This window comes from Anomaloglossus baeobatrachus, chromosome 5 (genome assembly GCF_048569485.1).
Source record: "Anomaloglossus baeobatrachus isolate aAnoBae1 chromosome 5, aAnoBae1.hap1, whole genome shotgun sequence".
Lineage (NCBI taxonomy): Eukaryota > Metazoa > Chordata > Amphibia > Anura > Aromobatidae > Anomaloglossus > Anomaloglossus baeobatrachus.
The window spans coordinates 302,037,756-302,055,511 of NC_134357.1; the positions used below are offsets into that span (position 1 = coordinate 302,037,756).

Sequence of the window (17,756 nt, forward strand, 5' to 3'; positions counted from 1 at the left end):
ATTCATGGCAGACGCCATTAAGATTTAAGCAGGTCCAGAATAAGCAAGCATATAGAATCCAGTCCCAGTATACTCAGAGTGAGTTTAACATCAAGCCTGTTAATTTGATCTTCACCTCAACGCGTTTCCCCACATAAATTATTATGGTTCATCAGGAGGCATAACAAAGAATCAATTAGGTATGCAGATCCACGGAGTCTTTCCTTAATGGAATCGGCGGCAGCACAGAGCGATCCTGTCAAGATAAACAGCCACTTCCGTCCCTGGAGACTCTATCTAGAGTCTCCAGGGACGGAAGTGGCTGTTTATCTTGACATGATCGCTCTGTGCTGCCGCCGATTCCATTAAGGAAAGACTCCGTGGATCTGCATACCTAATTGATTCTTTGTTATGCCTCCTGATGAACCATAATAATTTATGTGGGGAAACGCGTTGAGGTGAAGATCAAATTAACAGGCTTGATGCTAAACTCACTCTGAGTATACTGGGACTGGATTCTATATGCTTGCTTATTCTGGACCTGCTTAAATCTTAATGGCGTCTGCCATGAATATAATGGGAAAGGACATATAAGCCCACAAGTTAAGTTTTTGTGAAGCATCATCCATAATCCTGGAGTGAGCAGCCTGTATATATGTTGAATAATCATTGTATGCTATATGTATGCGAATTCCCTTGTTATCAAGGGCTTATATGTACTATAAATCATTGTATGCTATATGTATGCGAACTGTCCTTGATATCAAGGTTATATGTACTATAACTAATTCACTGTAGGTGTGGATATTTAATTTATATATTCAAAATAAAGAAATATTTGGGAATATATTTGTCTAAATGCACTTTGATCTGCCCTGCTTAGGGCAGATCAAAGTATTGCAATGCGCAGACGTGAGGGAAATTCAAAGACCTCCCGCGCATTTGACAGGCCCCGCGACTCTTGGGAATACTCGTCACCGAGCCGGTGAGTGTCAGGGGATCTTATGGGTGGCCCTACCAATAAAAGGGATGAAAGATAGGGATGATGATGAAGGGGTTGAGGATGTTGGGAGTAGTTGTCTCGTAACGCCACCTGTGGTGTGTGGCTAGGGATTAGCCACGGCTGCGGGTGATGTCCTCTGGTGCGGATGGTAATGCACCTCAGATGGTTCAGCTCCCCACAGGTGGATCTAGGCCCCAGGGAGGAGGATGGTGGCAGTAGTGCTCATTGGCGCCGAAGTGCGGGGTGCCAGCGCCAGCAAGGACAGGAGGACACAGTGATTGCGGTCCAAGGTCTTTACTCACTGAATGATAGCCACCCTCAGAGTGCCGGTTTCTGCCGTAATGGGCCCCAGCCGATCCCGGGTAAGTTGGAGGTCAACACCGGTGTCAGAGTGCATCCTTTCACAAGGGTTACCCCTTGATGAAGTGCAGAACCCGGGCTGAGATTCCTGCTCCAATCCTCAGGCTCTGAGAAGAAAGAAGTTGAAGAAATTGGTGTTGTGTTGCCAGAATTGTAGTCCCGACTTGACTGACTATTGTGTGATGGTTGCTCCTACTTCTACCCCAAGTGATACCTGCCCCCAGGTGGTTGTCCTAGTGACCGGCAAAGTCGCATGCCTCGTGATGGCCATCCCCAGCCTACTCTAGTCCAGTCCGCAGTGAAAAGGCACCTAAGCTGTATGTAAGGTGAAATGTGGAAACACCAGTGATTAACCTCCCCCTCACTCGAGATGAATACTGCACCTTAAATGAGATACAGTACCCTGTGGAGAATGAAGCCTCAGGGGCGGCACACATGCTCACTACAATACTTTGATCTGCCTTCTGCAGATCAAAGTGTGCATGTGCAGGAACACATAGGACGCGTCATCCACACTTTGCTTGGAAGGAGGATGGTGATTGCAGCAGAGAGGATGTGCCGGACCCGCGACAAGCGACACCCATTGAACTGGATCGCCCCACTAGGTGATTATAATAAAGGGTTTTTTTACGTTATATAGATTGGCTTGGGCTCTTATATACAGTATTCTAGAATTATATATATAAGGGCTCACTGGTAGTGGCCGCAGCTTATAAAGGGAAAATCCTGGTGACAGGTTCCCTTTAAGATATATTTTTAGAATAAACCCTTTAAAATTCAATGGTAACTGTGTGATCCATATGGTTTTAATATATTAAAAAAAAAATTTGTCAAATAGTTGACTCGTTTTGACAAACTTAAAGTACAAAATTGATTTACATGCTATTCAGTAAAGGTCATTAAGGTCACTGTGTGCTTCCTCCGGCAGGTGGCTTGGTGTTCTTTGGGATCTGCAGTCTGGTTCTTGATGTATTTAAGATTGGATATTATATTAGTTATATTGATTGTGAGTCTCCAATCAAGCTCATTCACCCCATGGTGCAGAGCGCATTCATAATCCTTCAGGTAAAAGCTCCATCTACATTCAGATGAAATAATGTCTTCCTTGATTTCTATCAATTCTATTTAGGCTTTAGTCATTTTAGATTAAGTAATCAACAGTGCTTGCCTCTGCTTTTCAGACATATTTTCTCTGGGTCTCCAGCAAACACTGTGTACAGATTCATACCAACATTTCCAGGTAAGACGATGGATACATTTTCTCGTTTTGCGTTGTTCTGAATGTTTATGGATTTCATGTAATATTACTGAAGATAGTAGCTTTCACATATACACCTCTTGTCTTGTTTACCTAACTTTGGCCCATCTATGCAACTTGTGAGGGATTCACAGGTGATGGTGCTAAGGCCACTTTACACGCTGCGACATCGCTAAAGCGATCTCGTTGGGGTCATTGAATTTGTGACGCACATCCGGCCGCTTTAGCGATGTCGTTGCGTGTGACACCTATGAGCGATTTTGAATCATCGCAAAAACGTTCAAAATCGCTCATCGGTGACATGCCCCCCTATTTTCCATTATCACTGCTGCTGCAGCTAGCGATGTAGTTCCTCGTTCCTGCGGCATCACACATCGCTGTGTGTGACACCGCAGGAACGAGGAACCTCACCTTACCTGCAGCCGCCCGCAATGAGGAAGGAAGGAGGTGGGCGGGATGTTACGTCCCGCTCATCTCCGCCCCTCCGCTTCTATTGGGCGGTGGTTCAGTGATGCTGCTGTGACGTCGCTGTGATGCTAAACGAACCGCCCCCTTAGAAAGGAGGCGGTTCGCCGGTCACAGCGACGTCGCTAGGCAGTTAAGTAGTGTGACGGGTCCGCGCGATGTTGTGCGCCACAGGCAGTGATTTGCCCGTGTCGCACAACCGATGGGGGCGGGTACGCATGCTAGCGATATCGGTCACGATATTACAGTGTGTAAAGGGGCCTTTACTCTGCATCTCAATGTACCTGGTGGTTCTCCTCTTAAAGATGGTGGAAGGATGAAGGTAGACACAGATGACAGCTCAACTTTGTTCATAGTTCGGCAATGAGCTAGATGGTTACAGAGTCTTAAGGGTGCTTTACACGCTGCGACATCGCTACCGATATGTCGGGGTCACGTCGTTAGTGACGCAAATCCGGCGCCGATAGTGACACAGCGTGTGACACCAAGGAGCAACGATCAACGATCGCAAAATTGTTCAAAAACCGTGACCGTTGACATGTCGCTCCTTTCCTTAATATCGCTGCTGTCACAGATACGATGTTGTTTGTCATTCATAAGGCATCACACATCACTATGTGTGACACCGCAGGATTGACAAACATCTCCTAACCTGCGTCCACTGGCAATGCAGAAGGAAGGAGGTGGGCGGGATGTTACGTCCCGCTCATCTCCGCCCCTTCGCATCTATTGGCCGGCCGTTTAGTGACGCCGCAGTGACGTCGCTATGACGCCAAACGCACCTCCCCCTTGAGGGAGGGATTGTTCGGCGGTCACAGCGACGTCGCTGACAAGGTATGTGTGTGTGATGCTGCTGTAGCGATAATGTTCGCTACGGCAGCGAGCACCAAATGTCGCACGAACGACGGGGGCGGGTGCTATCGCGTTCGACTTCGCTAGGAATCGCTAGCGATGTTGCAGCGTTTAAAGCACCCTTTAAGCCTTGCTCCCACTTGCGTTTAACACGGCAGAGTGTAATCCGATGGAACAGTGCTAAACAATGTGGCAGGGTCCATCTATAATTTTTTTCTCATGCCAAATCGGCATAAGACTAAAATCATAGCATGCTGCGTTTGTCAGCAAGTCTCGCATCATACGCACCCGTACAAGTCTATGGGTGTGTGTGAAACATGGGACTGCACTCAGATGTCATCTGAGTGTAGTGTGATATATGCACAGATAGGCAGTGGAGAACTTCTTCTCAGCACAAAACATTTCCATCCCATGCTTGTATCTTTGTCCCCCTTGTATATAGTTCTCCAAATACTATAATGGCTCCCACATAGCCTTCCACATAGTATAAAGGGTTAAAAAATAACTCTTCATATATTAGAATGCACCCCATAGTCCTCCATATATTATACTGCACCACATAGTCCTCCATATATTATAATGCATCACCATAGTCCTCCATGTATAAAGTAGCTCTCATAGCCCTCCAATTATTATAATGAATTTCTCTTAGTTCTCCATGTATTATAATTCACCCCATAATTCTCCATATATTATAATTCACCCCATAGTACTCCATATATTATACTGCACCACATAGGCCTCCATGTTTTATAATGCACCCCCATAGTCCATGTATAAGGTAGGCTCCATAGTCCTCCATATATTTTAATATAACCCCCATAGTCCTATATGTATTATAATGCAACCCCATAAAACATAAAACTTAATTTTGTATTATACAGCCCCATACTCCTCCATGTATAATGCACCCTTAGTCCATGTATAAGGTGTCCTTCATGTTGTATAATACATCCCCATTGACCTCTATGTATAATGCAGCCCTATAGACCTCCATGTATAATGCAGCCCCCTAGACCTCCATGTCTCCATGTATAATATACCTCTATAATCCATGTATAAGGTGTCCTTCATGTTTATTATGCAACCCCATAGACCTCCATATATAATGCAGCCTCCCAGGCCTCTATGTATAATAATGCAGCCAGCCTCCCCAGGCCTCCATGTATAATAATGCAGCCAGCCTTCCCAGACCTCCATGTATAATAATGCAGCCAGCCTCCCCAGGCCTCCATGTATAATAATGGAGTCAGTCTCCCCAGGCCTCCATGTATAATATTGCAGCCAGCCTCCCCAGGCCTCCATGTATAATAATGCAGCCAGCCTCCCCAGGCCTCAATGTATAATAATGCAGCCAGCCTCCCCAGGCCTCCATGTATAATAATGGAGTCAGTCTCCCTAGGCTTCCATGTATAATAATGCAGCCAGCCTCTCCAGGCCTCCATGTATAATAATGCAGCCAGCCTTCCCAGACCTCCATGTATAATAATGCAGCCAGCCTCCCCAGGCCTCCAAGTATAATAATGGAGCCAGTCTCCCCAGGCCTCCATGTATAATATTGCAGCCAGCCTCCCCAGGCCTCCATGTATAATAATGCAGCCAGCCTCCCCAGGCCTCCATGTTTAATAATGCAGCCAGCCTCCCCAGGCATCCATGTATAATAATGGAGCCAGTCTCCCTAGGCTTCCATGTATAATAATGCAGCCAGCCTCTCCAGGCCTCCATGTATAATAATGCAGCCAGCCTCCCCAGGCCTCCATGTATAATGCAGCCAGCCTCCCCAGGCCTCCATGTATAATAATGCAGCCAGCTTGCCCAGGCCTCCATGTATAATGCAGCCCCCCCAGGCCTCCTGCCACCATGTACTCACTAATTTATATATATAAAAAAATAAAAACAACAAGTACTCACCTCTCTCCCCCGCTGCTCTGTCCTCACCTCTCTCCTCTCCTCCTTCCACCGCTGCTGTCCTCATCTCTCTCCTCATTTTCCCGCTGCTTCGGTCTGCGTCCTCCCATCTTGCGCTCTGTGCTCTCAGCATAGCAGTCACACAGGAGTGATATCACCGCACAGGGGGAGAATGATGATGCATAGAGTGGCATAGGCCACTCTATGCTTCATCATTGCTGTGCGTGATGACGGGGGAGGGGGCCCTGTCTGTGCCGCCGCTGACACTGGGCGGGGGGTGGTGTCAGCGGCGGTGGCACCGGGTCATATAGTGGCCACGTAGTCTGCGACAGATCAGCACAGCTCCTCTCTCACTGAAAAGAGCTGGCTGCTGATCTTCCGGGCGGCCACGGGCCCCTAACCCTAACACTTTCCTTCATGGTACCCTCAAGACAGGATAATACAAATCATATATTAGCCAGACATAGTCTAAATCCTCATGTACACGCGCACACACACACACACACACACACACACACACACACACACACACACACACACACACACACACACAATACAGCTTAATCTGAAAAGTTACTTTAAAGTTGGTTTACCCTTAAAATTCCATTTATTGATATTACAAATATTTCTTTGCATCTTCTAATATGTCTTTTAATATCATATTATTATAAATGTAATATATTATGATTCCTCAGGTATGGTCTGATGTTAGTGCTAATAACAAATCTCAGTATATGGATGGCTGCTGTGACTGATGAGTCTGTCCATGAGACACGAAGCCTGGATATAGATTTGAAAGAGCAAACCAGCACAAATGGATACCATGAGGAAAGAGGTATAAAACAAGAATGTGGTGAAAAAACAATCAGAAAAAGTCTATATCTTTCTATTAACCTTTTCTATACTTTTTCAGATGCAGGTGCAGCACATGGCCATACTTGCCGTTGCAGTAATCACTTGTGCCACATCTTCCAGACCGGATATTATTACCTCTACCCATTTAACATAGAATATAGCCTCTTCGCTTCAGCTATGACATATGTTATGTGGAAAAACGTTGGTCGTGAGATGGATGACAACATGCCATGCCACCCTCGTCTAAGCCCTTGTTTCTGCTTTAATAGTGTCTTTGTGGGACTGTTGCTTGGAGGAATAGTTTTTCTTGGTGGCATCGTGGCTCTTGTTACATACAAAGTACATGTCAATATTCGAGACAAAAGCTACCAGGCCCATATTATGTTTTATTCGTTCAATGTGGTTGTCCTCAGCATTATGTCCATGGGCTCACTCACTGGCTCTATCATTTACCGATTTGATAAGAGGGACATGGATGGTCACAAGAATCCAACTCGCACTTTAGATGTGACTTTGCTCCTTGGAGCAGCACTTGGTCAATACTGTATTTCATATTACTCCATAGTAGCAATGGTGGCTACAACCCCTGGAGAGCTGCTAAATGCATTGAATCTGATGTACTCATTGCTGATGATTGTACAGCTTACATTGCAGAATACCTTTATAATTGAAGGGCTGCATAGAGAACCTTTCAGAGATTCCCCCCTGGATCCACATAAAGAACTTGTTTACACCAATGAATCTGTTGCATCTAGCCTACCAGAGGAAACTCCAACAGTGCCCACACTACCTTTTGCAGCAAATACAGAAAACAGTCAAATGCCAATGAATCATGTTCGCCCATGGAATTTAAAAAGAAGACTCGTCCAGGAAATTTCTCTTTTTCTGCTCCTTTGTAACATTATAGTAAGTATTTATCACTCATTTATACTTTACCTTTATACAACTGTTGGGGGAGACCTCCCGGTCTCTCTCAGGGTCACGGAGTAGGATTTCAAATCAGAACTGCGCAGATGTATATGAATCAGGAAAATAACCACACAGAGAAACGTGTCTTTATTTGGGAGAAGTGGAGGTCATCTGCCTGTGTATTCAAAAGTATAATATTTTATACAGCTTTTTGGACAGTCCTGTAAAACAACATTCCTTTAAGTCATTCAGGTGTTTCTGGGAACAGACGAGACTCTACTCAAGAATATTGATTATTCATGAGTCTAACCAGTTTTCAAAGAACCTGTTCTATTGAAGAATGTCAGTTTACTTATTTATGAGACTACAAACTCATTACTTAGCCCTAAGCATAGTTTGTTTACATATACAATCCTTGCAACATTTCAGTCAGGTATTGAGGAAAGCAATACATAAAACATTCAAAATACAGATTAATCTTATTATATTATAATATTATTATACTGGACAAACGATTCATAGCCTAGGTCTTCACAGTCCCCCCTTAATAAGATTATCTGTCTTCTTACTCCGTGAGGGCTACCCACAGAGACAACAGTGTCCCACAGCTGTGGTATATAGGTGCATGCTAATCACGCTCTTTCCTAACATCTTCACCTCAGTTCCCACAGAGGGGATCCAAGCCCCGTGGCCCCCTTCTATAACAACCTCTTAAGTTTCACTTTGGCTTGTTGTGTCAGATTTGGAGGGGGCTACTGTTGTATATAATACTGAAGGGAAGATTGCCATGGCTATAGCCTCGTTTGTCCCCTTATTACAAATATTCTTACAGCAAGGAAAATACAGTAAACAATAATTATAGCAAAAAACAACACTGGAAGGGTTATAATCCCTATCTGAATTAGTATCCCTTTCAGAGAAGTCCTCCAACTAAACTAGTCACTCAAGGATTGGTTACCCCTGAATTTTCTTTCAATTCTTTAGATAGGGAATTTAATTGTTTTGGGCCTGGGTGACCTTACCATTTGGGCCTGTTTCATCTGGGACATAAGTACAACAGGCCTCTCCTATCATTGCACAAACACCTCCTTTTTCTGCTAATAACATATCCAGAGCCATCCGGTTCTGGTCAGCCAGCAGAGTAGTCTGACCCAACTGAGTAGCTAACCCAGTTAAGGCGTTTCTGGAGTAATTAATAAATCTCTGTTGATTATAATAGAGATAATTGATCAATGCAACATTCTTATTCACAGTAATAATGGGAAGTAAGGACTTACATCCTGCTGCTACTTCATCTCTGGCTTTACACTCATCTGGGACACCACTTGGGACTCCAAATACATCAATATATACATGGGGGTCTTCCAATAGGTCATGGTTTGACACAGCTCTACGGGTACTGGCTCTACCTTGGGTATTTGTTCTTATCTGCTCAAGGGTAACTCCATGATTTACAGGGGCTATTAGGATCGGCATTAACACTTTCATTAGGGCACATTGTCCTGACAAAGGAAGGCTGAATCTAGATCTTATCTTGAGTTCAGCACATAACCAAAAAAACATCTGCTACAGATTGTCTGTGGTTATTTTTCAGATGTTAAATGAGAAGGAAGATACTTGGTCGGTGCTAGTCCATCCAGGGCCGACTCGTGAACCTTGGTGATCTGCTCCTGATAAAGAGCGTGATGAGGCTTCATGTGAACAGTTTGAGGCGCTGACTCAGAGAAGCCTTCTGAGATAATGGGTGGAATGCCAGCCGCTCTCTGCTTCAGTTGTTTCAGGTCCATTGGTTTCTGAGGCGAGACATTAACTCGCGTGTCACTGCTAGTGCTCAGCAGACTAGGCCGGGGAGACATCAGCCTGGTGGGATGGGCTCTCCCAAAACTTTTCCCGGGATTAGAGGGTTTCCAGCTGGCATTTTACATTAAGGAAAATCACCGAATATATTTATATATGTGTTAATAGAAAACAAAAGCATTTATAAATATGTATGTTAGGCTACATTAACTAAACTACATATTTGGGTTTGTGAAATGGCGGAATTAAGTATTTCAGGTTACTCAATTCTCACGGTACCAGTCCCCCCTAAAGACTTATTTCTACCATTTCCAAATACTAAGGGTACTGTGTTCCCTTAGGAAGAGAGGAAGAGAGATCTGTTGGTAAAACCTGCCTGACTGATCGTTGAGGCATGGGCGGAGAGGGGAAAGGGTTTTCTTCACCGGTTTGAGACTAAGGACTCCTAGACGAGTCCTCACCCTTTGTAGTTGGACTTTCCCATGTCTCAAGGTTCTCTAAGTTCTCTCTTCTAGCTGTTTTGGCAATGGTGGCCTGGGACTGTACATGTCTTTTAAAAAGGATAAATACAAGCAAGACGCTCAGTGCAGCTCTGGTGGGTCGACCCTTCTGCAATGCGAGGCATGAATCCATGTTGTCCTACCTTCGAGCTTCATCGAAATTTCTATGGTTGGGAGAAGCTGGATCAGCTCATCTAGTCTTGACTCATGGCTCTTTCTCGCTTGCCCTTTTAGGATCAATCAGTCCCCTGACTGAAGACCATATGCTACCAGCTCTGATTTAAAATCTGGAATTAGAGAATACACCTGTTTATCACACTATTTAGTTAATCATATAAAAAATTGTACATGCCTGTGATAAACCAAAAAATATCTTACAAATAGACCTGTTGATTACGAAAAGAAAGCAAAACATACATTTGGTTCACGACTTGCCAGTTTCCACCTTTCTATAAAATATTCACTTTTTTTACTTCTGTAAACCCATTTTTTACATACCACCTCCATCATGTGCTTTTCAGCAATAACGTTGCTTTCTGCACTGGAATGCCTCTGACCAAACCTAGAAAGAAATTTACAGAACACGCACAAACTCACATAATCTACTCATGGAAGATGTATATGACTAATCTGCAATCACCGGAGCAGTAGAACGGATGAGGGGAGTATTTCTACAAGGTCTTTAGTTTCTCTACCTTGTATTAAGCACATGTCTTACAAAACTTGGTGTGTCTGGCCACCTGAGTACTGAGCAGTGGTGCCGCCCATATTTATCACAATTATAACGGTCTTTGTCACGTGCATTCATGGGTTACCTGGGCGATTATTGAGTAGAGCGCTCATGGTAGAGAAAGCTTACCGCCCTTTATCCACAGACCTTCCTCAGTCAGCTGGCTCCCTGCGTCTCACACTCCGTTCCTTGCTGAATCCCTTGTTCCTTTAAGGATTTAAGAGCACGGCGAGTGACAAATGTCACGGATGTGACAGGTGCCACCGAGGTATGGTACTGGTCTGCATTGGTAAAGGACTATAAACTCTAGGCCCGTTCACTGCTACATTGTTGGAGTTCACTGCTCCATCAGTCACTGGCTCCTTTGATAACAGGAGAGCCTCCACCTGGGCTCACACCCACTCTACGGTCTTTATAGGTTTATCACGTCACACTAGAAAAGATCTGCTGCCTATATCCACATTTGACTATCTTACCCCCCTCCGCTCTACGAACCACAGTGATCGCAAATCTTTATCTCGTTCTCGTATTCCGATGGGAGAGGAGCGAGTGGTTCGATTTTTATTACCTCATGTTGTGTAACCTCAGCATATCCAGTGTAGAATCAACCAGCATCTTGGTATCTGGATCCATCTACGAAAAAAACAAACTTAAAAGCAATGGGCTCATCTGAGACATGTTCAACACCTGACAAGTCTTGTTACAGCAGAGAAATCATGAGATATATGTATGTCTGCTGTATCTTCCATTACAGATAAAAATATAAAGACAACCTAATAGAAAAACTCAATCGATGAACAAATTAAAAACTTAAAAATAGGTGTGACTTTCCACATCATCTTTCCCCCCTTTTTGAATTCATTATCCAAAGCATAATTAGATTCAAAAATGTGTGTGGCCCCAGAGCGCTACATTTAGGCATGAAAGTCACATTGTGTAGATTGTACCTAACCGGGAACACCATAAATATTATGTTATGTATAATCTTATAATGGAAATTAATTTCAAACCTTTTTAACCTTCGCTTGAACCACTGAAATCTGCTTTGCAATCTTTCTTTCTACAAAAGGACACAGATGATTCAAGACATAAATATCATTAAAAAAAAAAAAAAGAATGCCATAAATCATCCACATACCTTAAACCAAATTATTATAATTATTAATAAATTAGAAAATGCTCCAGTATCTACCAATAAATCTAAACATGTCCACAATTTAATTTATTCCTTCGGGATAAAATTAGTAAAATAAAAAACTATTTTCAATTACTTTTTCCACTATAATTTACAATAAATTGCCAAATGTAGGGAAAAGTCCCTTTTTTCTTTTCTTTTTTTTTTTTTTTTTCTTTTTCTTTTTGGATAGGACTATCCCCCCTGCAAAACTGGAAAAACCTGAATTCCTCAAACCAGAACCAAACAAGCCTTCTCATTTTTTTTACATTGTTTTCTAAATGGATAGTATACCTTCCAACATTATTGGGGTAAGTCTTTTAAGATTTTTAGATTAGCTGACACGGTACAAAAATATGCATTTACCTGCCCCTATTCTATTTTAAGATATAATGCTGCCGGACTTTTAAAACACCAATTGTTCAAAATTTTCACTTATTTGTACAATAAAGGGTCCACACTTCAAGGATTCAAAGTAACAAATGTTGTACTTGTAAACTCTCTATTCTCACCAGGCTGTCCAGCATATTCCTCTGATTCTTCCTGAATCATCTGACCACCTTGTAAAACCAATTGCCGGGCCACTTCCCCAGCATTATGTAAATTTGAATTAGCCGGGTTAACATACAACCCTGTCTCCTGCTCCTTCTTCTTCTATTTCAACATATCCGTCTGACTGCAACGTCTGCGCTACACTTTATCAAACACCTGTGCATCTTGCCACAATCTTTTCTTTCAACTTTCCTTTCCTTCCCTTCAGCGCCGCATTCCATTGTGACAGCTGTAGCCGTCCGCTCTGAGGCATACCTAACACCTTAAAAATCTCTAAGGCATGGCGCACAACTTTCTTTTCCTCTCTGTCTGTCACTAATTCTATAACATTCTGCGAACTTTCCGACTTCTCAACTTTCTTTTTCTCCATCTAAACATTGTTGCTGTCTTGGTGGCAGTTGGATTACACTAATTCAAGACTATATGGTGCACACTACAGTCCAGCCGGCACTGGTGTGTTCCACCCTTACTCTAGCTCCCTCAGCTAAGTAAAAACAAAGGTGTCCTGTGAAAGGAGGAGGACGCACAAAAATGTCACATACAAGAATGTCCCGCCCTCCGGACTTGGTCAACTGTACCAATTTATTGTCCTAATCCCTATCTTCGATCACGTATATCCCCCCGCATCCTCAAACTACGGATCGGGTCAGTCTAACCAGCTATATCCAACTGCTGCCGTCTTACCCCCTACTATCCATCCTCCGGATCCCTTGTGACAATTGAAATCCACACCACAGGGTAGGATTCGAGCTACTGGGCCCCCAGCGGGCACCACCACCGAGTCACTATCAGTTACCTTTAACTCCGATGGGGACACAAGGCCTTTCACCCCCTCCTCTCCAAGAACAACCTTGTCAGCAGTAAATACACAGTATGTAACACTTACCGGGGTTGTAGCATGATCAGGCCTAATGGAGTAAAGGGAGGTCCTGGTCCGTGACGTCCAAAGTATCGAGGTGTCCAGGTATCAGGGTGCTCCTTATGGGGGCCCAACGATTTGGGTGCCAAACTGTTGGGGGAGACCTCCGGGTCACTCTCAGGGTCACGGAGTAGGATTTCAAATCAGAACTGCACAGATGTATATGAATCAGGAAAATAACCACACAGAGAAACGTGTCTCTATTTGGGAGAAGTGGAGGTCTTCTGCCTGTGTATTCAAAAGTATAACATTTTATACAGCTTTTTGGACAGTCCTGTAAAACAACATTCCTTTAAGTCATTCAGGTGTGTCTGGGAACAGACGAGACTCTACTCAAGAATATTGCTTATTCATGAGTCTAACCGGTTTTCAAAGAACCTGTTCTATTGAAGAATGTCAGTTTACTTATTTATGAGACTACAAACTCATTACTTAGCCCTTAGCATAGTTTGTTTACATATACAATCCTTGCAACATTTCAGTCAGGTATATGTAGAAAGTAATACATAAAACATTCAAAATACAGATTAATCTTATTATATTATAATATTATTATACCGGACAAACTATTCATAGCCTAGGCCTTCACACTACTTTTCAGTACTATAGTTAAAAATTACCACCTTCATGCTTTTTTGGAAGATAATAGTACTCAAGTAGGTCAATTTGTTGTAATTAGCATCATTTTACAGTTCATATTAAAATTAGAGATGAGTGAATCAATTGGATGCAAATCGAGTTTGTGTATAATTTTTGGAAATTTGTTGAATTTGAACAATTTTTGATTAGCTTTGCATATATTGCATAAAATAGCCACCACCAGTAGCCAGAGAATCCTCACATGACCTGGCATACGTCTGCCGTTGTCTTTTTGGGCATGCCGTATACCTACTGTAGTATTTCCTTTTCATTCCTTTTTTGATTGGGTGCAGTAATTGTATTAAAAGAATGCAAAATAGAATTTTAAAAAAATGAAACATTTGCCTGTGTGACGGTGTACTTCACAAGGTGTGCACATCACAAACTAGGATATTTTTGGACACCTGTTTTATTAGTCAAATATAATATCCAAATATGCCATACCAACAATGTAGCCTGCTGCTACTGTTTCTTCTAATTTGTAAACAGCATTTCTTTTACTGTGTTCTTTGGGGAGGGGGAATTGCATGTGCCTCTTAACGAATCAGGTGCCCTGCACTCCACTCTTCCCCCTCATTAAGATGCTGGTCTTGATGAATCAACCAAAAGATCTCCTGTGGGCAGATGTTTGTTCTGTGGTCAGCTCAGGAGCAGAATATGCCGTAACTGCACTTAGTGGCAGAGGCTAAACAAAGCACTACAGTTAGTGTGTGTAAGAAGAAGCTGTGATATCGCTCACATATGAAGGGGGAGCTAGGTGACAGCCAGCAGGGCTCCAATCTCCTTCAATCTGGTATTGTGCATGTGTTCCGCCCCAGCTGGGGTGTGCAACACTTACTTGTGTCTTCAGTGGCTCGTCCGCCACCCCGGCACTGGTCACTGTTATGCACGCAGTTGGGCAACACATCACAGAAATAATTTCCTTTTAACTCAAACTCCAACTTCTTTCTTTAGCATATAATCTTCGTGAGAGATCCCTTCATAACAAACTTTCCATGTCACTTTCCACCTGCGTTACCGTTCTGCTGCCGCTATTCTATGTAGTAACCTTTTGTCTAGCCCTCGCTCTGGGCATTAGCTCTCCAGCGCCGAGTCTGACTTCTGCTTTCCCAGTCCCAATCCTGGGCAGACCTCTAAACAGAACTCGTTAGTCCCAGGAACCCCTATAAAAAACTCAACTACCTTTCTGGCCTGTCTGCCTAACTCACCCTGCTCCTCCCACTGTACTCTGTCTCCCAAAGTATCCTTCTCTGGTCTGCTGCACCTACATGTGTCGCCCAGGAATATGGTGTACTCGGTCCCGAGTGGTGTACGTCTGGAGGGTGTCACGGTGGTGGCCGTTGCCCGGTTCCGTGCCCTGGGTCCTTTTTGTAAAGGGGGTATATTTACAGGGGATTATAATGTTCACTTGTGACGCCACTTGCGGTGTTGCGGCTATGTGTATGGAGCCGCCGCTGCACAATGTCCGCTGCTGGGGCTGGTGTTAATGGTAGCCTAGATGGTAGGCCCCCTGCAAGCAGGGCTGGGTCCCAGAGGGTAGGTGTTGTGACAGATGCTGGAAGAAGGGAGTCCACACAAAAGTTCAGTGCAACTGGTTTTACTAACTGTCCGGTGATGGTAACTGGGTACCCGAGGCCGGCTGGTTTCACCTCCAAGTTCCCTTCTGCCCAGTGCCAGTTAGTAATTTGGTGCCTTCTTCCTCTGCACCTGTCTCTGGTTAGTGGGTCCCTGTGGCGTAGAGCAACTGGGGGTCCCCGTCTGGTGGTATTATTCCACTGCTGTCCGCCTGACGGTAGCGTGAACCCTGTGGGTTTGGAGTCTCTGGTCCTGTCACCGATTCTCCCTTTGCTACTGAGTCTTTGGATTCTTAGGGTCAGCAAGGTCCTTGATAATCCCCTTGCTGTGCAGGTATTAACAAGCCTACCTGGAGCTTCTGCTTGTCCTAGGGTTCTGTACTCCGTCAGTCCATAGTTGCGGGAGTACTTCACTGTACTCCACCAGCAACTACTCTCCTGGGAACCAGGTTACTGCTCACTACAGGGCAGTCCATCTCCACACCTTCACAGTCTTACTCATACTCCATTACTGTCTTTTTCTCCTTCACCACAGTCCGCTCCTCCCACATAGTCAACTAATGGACTCAACTGGCTCCACCTCTAGGCGGCCATCCATTGGTCCGACCCTAGCTGGGTTCCATTGCTTGGGGGATTGTTGGGGAAAACTGGGATTGTGTAGTGTTTGTGTAGCACCGGCACTGGGTTTCCGCATCCCTAATGGGGTAGGCCCTGCATCCCGATGGGGATGCAGTACCTTGTAGCTCCCTGATGGCTTCAGGGGCGCTACATACACATAATATTTCCCATTGCTAACACATTATCTACCACTTAAAGGGAACCTGTCAGGTGCAATATGCACCCAGAACCATGAGCAGTTCTGGGTGCATATTTCTCATCCCTGCCTAACCATCTCTGTATAAATTAGCATAGATAAAGAGATCTTTGGAAAAAACATATTTCTAAAGATCTTTTACCGTATGCTAATGAGCGAGGGCATTAGTCCCCTGGGCGTTAGTTCCTCTTGCCAATCAGCTCCATTAGCATGTTATTACGCCCCTGTGGGTGTGCTAACATAATAATGAATATGTAGCGTCACAGGAAGATCTCACTCACCTCTCCGCCACCATCATGTCAGATGCTGGATTTCGGCTCAGTGCGCATGACCCCGGAGTTTCGGTCATGCGCACTACTTCAGTTTGAAGCCAGGATGCGTACACCTGGCTTCATAGTGCGCATGACCCAAACTCCGGGGTGAGTGAGATCATCCTCTGACGCTGCACATTCATTGTCATGATAGCACGCCCACAGGGGCGTACTAACATGCTAATGGAGCTGACTGGCAAGGGGAACTATTGCCCAGGGAACTAGTCCCCTCGCTCATTAGCATACGGTGAAAGATCATTAGAAATACTTTTTTTAAAGATCTCTTTATCTATGCTAGTGTATACAGGAATGGTTAGGCAGGGATTAGAAATATGTACCCAGAACTGCTCGTGGTCGGTCCGGGGTGCATATTGCACCTGACAGGTTCCCTTTAACCCTTTCCTGCACACCTGTTCCTTACATTGCACTGATTCTTACCTTAAAACATTCTTATGTGTTATCTTCTGACAATACAATATTTCCCTGCAATGAAAGATCTTACATAAAACACAATATTGCTTGGCAGCCACAACATTACCGTTTTATTACCGTAATAAACCCACCCGGCATACATTACATACTCAGACACATTAGGATTATATCTAACCAAGACACAATAGGATATACATATCTAATATATAAAGCTGAGTGCAGGGCCGCCATCAGGGCATTACTGGTGGAACTCCTGTAGGGGGCCCGGTGAGCAGCAGGCAGGAGGGGGGCCCGGACATGCTGACAGGCCCCTCCCCTTTCATTCCTCTGATCACCAGGTGGGCCCAGGGGCAGGGGGCGTGCACGTTGACACGTCACACTACATTTGTCAATGTCCACGCCCCCTGCCCCTTCCTGGGGCCCAGGTGATCAGAGGATGAAAGGGGAGGGGCCCGGGCAGTCAGCGTGTCCGTCCGGGCCCCCCTCCTGCTCAGCTCACTGTTCACTGCAAGGCCGGGCCAGCCCTGCGAAATGTAGTGTGACGTGTGTCTGGCCTGGAGACGCTGACAGACCCCTCCCCTTTCATTCCTCTGATCACCGGGCGGGCCCCAGGGGCAGGGGACGTGCACGTTGACACGTCACACTACATTTGTCAATGTCCACGCCCCCTGCCCCTTCCTGGGGCCCGCCCGGTGATCAGAGGATGAAAGGGGAGGGGCCCGGCT

General features: G+C 44.6%; 1 protein-coding gene across 1 annotated transcript in view; it reads left to right on the forward strand.

Annotated features, from left to right (window-relative positions):
- The window catches only part of LOC142311337 (proton channel OTOP2-like), a 52,704-nt gene that overhangs the window by 22,512 nt on the left and 12,436 nt on the right, over positions 1-17,756 (forward strand). The window contains exons 2-5 of the mRNA XM_075349664.1: positions 2,271-2,407; positions 2,524-2,582; positions 6,521-6,660; positions 6,739-7,586. Of these exons, the coding sequence (XP_075205779.1) occupies positions 2,271-2,407; positions 2,524-2,582; positions 6,521-6,660; positions 6,739-7,586 (1,184 nt within the window). The remainder of the gene's footprint in view (positions 1-2,270; positions 2,408-2,523; positions 2,583-6,520; positions 6,661-6,738; positions 7,587-17,756) is intronic.